The 3,979-nt window shown below is 51.0% G+C and overlaps 1 protein-coding gene across 1 annotated transcript; it reads right to left on the bottom strand.

The window, feature by feature from the left end:
- Positions 1 to 1,195: 1,195 nt before the first annotated feature.
- Positions 1,196 to 2,864, bottom strand: LOC128144279 (nucleosome-remodeling factor subunit BPTF-like). Its single transcript, XM_052792864.1, has 2 exons — positions 2,427 to 2,864; positions 1,196 to 1,884 (listed from the first exon to the last, which is right to left on the bottom strand). The coding sequence occupies exons 1-2, from the start codon at positions 2,808 to 2,810 to the stop codon at positions 1,762 to 1,764; spliced, it is 507 nt and encodes a 168-aa protein (XP_052648824.1). The 5' UTR covers positions 2,811 to 2,864; the 3' UTR covers positions 1,196 to 1,761.
- Positions 2,865 to 3,979: the final 1,115 nt, after the last annotated feature.

Genomic DNA, 3,979 nt, shown 5'->3' with positions numbered 1-3,979 from the left:
GCCCCAGTCCCTGAGCCCAGACAATATCCATCCTGCCTGCTGCAAGCATCGTGGGCTGCTGTAACTGTGCTTTTCTTCCTCACCCTTTGAGGCCCTTCTGACAGGCAGACTGCAAACTTCCCTAGGCAGGACTCCTGCGTTTGCTCGTCGCAGCTGGAGGTGCAAGGCACAATGTCGGGTACTGAAAGGAGCGGGGCTGAAGCTGGATGTAAACAACGTGAGTTCCAGCCTTGCCCAATGCAGGGTCAGACATTTGCCCATCGGGCCTTTATTGAGTCCATTTAAACATAACCTACAGTCGCCTATCGTATCTTGTTTTTGGAATTTTACATCACATTAGGCTGATACAAAAATTCTGTTGTTGCAGTAATGCCGCATATTCAAAACCACCCGCTGCAAATTAGAACGCTAAATTTAGGAAAAAAAGAAATTTCCTTTCACCACTGAAACCTGGATCCTGCACACATAAGCACGTACCCTGATTCATGTCCATAAACCCCATGGAACAAATGGGATTGTTCACACAGTGACATTGTACACGTACTTGCTCAGGCAGAGTGCAGCACGAAATAGCAAACAGCTGATCAACCAGAGACAGAGTTAGTTTTTTTAAAGAACCCTTTCTAAAATAAAGGCAGTGTGGCTCTGCACACCATAGCCTAAAGAGGGATTTTCTAGGAATGTTCTCCAAATCCATTAAATATTAGAACTGATCCTGAAGAGTCTTTCAGTAATGCAAACTAACTCCCGAACCCCTTCATTTCATTTAAAAACTCTTCAAAGTTATGTAGGCACGCACACACCTTAGCCACATGTATGTGGAATTCTGTAATGCTTCGCTGAATTTTTAATTCATGTAAGTTCAAAGCTTTGATCACACTGCTGCTACAATTTGTTTGCGTTTTTGCAGTCTTTACATTATATCTGGTGACAGAAGACTGAAAATTTCATTAGAGGGCAAAGAAAATCATTATTTAGCGTTCATTGAAAACTTGTGTATTTCTATAGATGGTTTAGAGCTCAGATTTTTTTAAAATGCAGTAGACGATGTGATGTGGTCATTTTCTTCGGCTTAAAAAGTACAACTTCTTTCTGTGAGCATTACTAATTGCAGTCATTACTGTAAAATTATTGAAGATTTATATAAAAATCTGTGATGGAAGAAAAGCAAAGTTTTTTGCTATTTATTCAAATGTATTTTATTTCTGTAATTTGTCAGCAAATATATATATATGAATTACACAGTAATATCCTCATTCTTTTAATTGGAGGTGATGAACATAAGGGTATATAAAACATTACAAGTTTTGAATCAGTGAGATAAATTTATATTTTATGGCTGCATGGTCTGCATATGCACACAGGTCTAGCCAACTTTATGTACAAACAGAAGTACCTATTTTTAGAAACCAGTCTTAATTTGAGACAGTTGAGCTAAAGAAAGCACTGCTTTACACTATACCTGCAACTTTCCCATTCATTCAGATGACTCAAAATAAAGCACAACACTGTTTATGTTTTTCTTTGTAAGCCTGCCTTAATAGACAGTGTATAGGTCCCGAATTACTGGAGTGCAATTTACTCACAGGGTTGTTAGAATTTCTAGGAAAAGTAACTTTATGGTTATTTTTTTCCCTTTAGTGAGAACAAAGCTCTTTGTTCCTGCTCATATAGTGTATCTCCTTAAGCCGGTTTTTGCCTAAAGGTCTCCCACTGCCTGCTCCCCGTCGGGGCCGGTCCGGCTGCACTTCTGCTCCACTTTTACAGCGTGCACCAGCCCAGGCTCCAAGGCAAGCCAGGCTTAGGCAGCAAGTCACTATTTTTCGTACAGTAGTTGGCCTTGAACATCAGCCTTGCCACATGAGAATCAGTTATCCTCTTCACCTGAATAAAATGAAACTTAAAATATTTTCTACCCGCAAATCTGAAGTCCATTTCCTCGTTTTATTACCGTTTTATCCTCCCCGCTCCCCCCGCCCCCCCGCGTTAGGTTTCGGGCGCCTTTGCCAAGCGGCTCCATGTGACGGGAGCGCGGTCGCTTCCTTCCCGGCCACCCGCAGGTAAATCCCGGTGCAGCCCCCAGGGACGGACGTCCCGAGGGGGGAGCGATGCCAGAAGAAGCTGGCACCGCCGCCTCGCCCGCTTCCTCAGTGCCCGCAGCCCGGCAGCGCGGCGCTGCCGGCGCCAAAACCAGCCCGGACACCAGCGTTCCCCCCTCCCACGCCCACGGACTGCTCGGCGCGGCGCGGCGCGGCGCGGCCCGGGGGGAGCGCGGCCAGCGGCGGCAGCCGGTCCCGTCCCGCCGCGTTCCCCCGCCCCGCCGCGGCCGTCGGCGGCGGGGCTCGTCCCTCTGCCTGTCCCTCTCCCTGTCCCGGCCGCGCCTTCTCCCTGCGCAGCACCGACGGCAACGGAAAGGTTCGACTTACTTGGCTTCTGCGGCGGGCCCCCGGAGGCACGGAGGGCGAGCGCTCTCTGCCGCCTCGCCCCCGGCGCGGGACCCCCTGCCCTCGCCCCGCCGCTGCCCCTGTCCCGGGCGCGGGGGCGCGGAGCCGGGGCGGCGGCGGGGCGGGCGGGGGGGAGCGGCGCGGCCGAAGCTGCCGGGAGCCCGCTCCGCTGCTGCCCGCCCCGCGAGGCACCTTCCAGCCCAGCTCTACCCGCATTGTTTTCCTGGCTCCATTTTTTTTTTTTTTTTGATTTGCAAGAAGACGCCAAAATCCCTGTAAATGGCTCATTTCTGGGGTGGGGGGGGCGCTCCCGGCGGCCTGCGGGGCTGCTCCGGGGGTCGCGGCGCGGCGCGGGGCCCGCCGCATTCCCGCTCCCACAGCGCCGCCTGGCGGCCACCCCGCGCTCCCGCCGCGCTCCCGCCGCGCTCCCGCCGCGCTCCCGCCGCGCTCCCGCCGCGCTCCCGCCGCGCTCCCGCCGCGCTCCCGCCGCGCTCCCGCCGCGCTCCCGCCGCGCTCCCGCCGCGCTCCCGCCGCGCCCCGGGCCCGCCCGCCCGCAGCCCGCCCGCGCGTTCATCCCCGCCCGCCCGCCAGTAAAACGCGAGGATCGCCATAAACTAAACCCCCGTGACCCATATTTAGTTCAAGTGCAATCTTTCTTCTCCCCCCCCCCCCTTGTTTTTTTCCTGGATCCTCTTTTAAACCCACTCCACACTGCCGCGCTGTCTATTACATGCTAATTTAATTTTACTATGGACGATATTTTCAGCATTTGCTGAGGACAGTAAATTTTGTAGTTTATGTTATTTCACTTTTTATGACTTTTTAACACTTAATAAAATTTTATTAGAGCACTTTTGTGTTTACAAGGCCACAAAACTCTTGGCAGGTTGTCAGAAGTCCTTTTTATTATGATCCTACTGATATACTGCGAGTAATGAAATAATCATGTCCAGAAATGTATCAAAGGCCAGAGGGATTATCCAATTTAATGGCTCTACAGATGCGCTGTGAGGGATACGGACAGGCAACGCGTCGACAGGCTCAAAAGCGTGTGCGAGGAGGAGGCAGACCTGCTTAATTTCTTCCCCATTGCAGGCTGGTTCTGCGCTGTCCGAAAGGCGCCGGGCTTGGTCACGTGGCTCCGGGTGCTTTCCAGAAAAAATGGATTTCTTCTGCTGCAAAAAACTCTTTTCTTTTTATTCTTCTTAGGTGTGCATCTAGCACCGGTGTTCTTGCTCTGGTGTTTCCACTGCTTGCGACGTTCATTAAAATACAATGTACTGGCAAACACCCAGTGTCATCATGCCATTGTGCAGCACACGGTGGCTTCGGGCGTTAGGATTTGGTCTTGCAGCCAGCAAGTAAATAAATAGGAAAAAGAAAGACCAAAACAAACAAACATAAATAAAAAGTCAGAGGCAGAACAAGCTGGTGAAATCAAAAGTAAGCAAGATACTTTACAGTGCTCTCTGAAATGATTGCTTTTTGCTTTTGTCTTTGCAAGGGGTAGGGCTGCGGGCGCGCTCTCGTTTGTG

The sequence above is a fragment of the Harpia harpyja genome, chromosome 7 (assembly GCF_026419915.1).
Source record: "Harpia harpyja isolate bHarHar1 chromosome 7, bHarHar1 primary haplotype, whole genome shotgun sequence".
Taxonomy (NCBI): Eukaryota; Metazoa; Chordata; class Aves; order Accipitriformes; family Accipitridae; genus Harpia; species Harpia harpyja.
Note: the sequence above shows the minus strand (reverse complement) of the source record. Positions and strands in the feature narration are given on the sequence as shown.

Coding starts and splice junctions, on each gene's coding strand:
- LOC128144279 (XM_052792864.1), bottom strand. CDS start 2,810: ATGCGGCGGGCCCCGCGCCGCGCCGCGACCCCCGGAGCAGCCCCGCAG. Junction 1,885..2,426: donor GGGCCCGCCGCAGAAGCCAA/GTAAGTCGAACC, acceptor CATTTTATTCAG/GTGAAGAGGATAACTGATTC.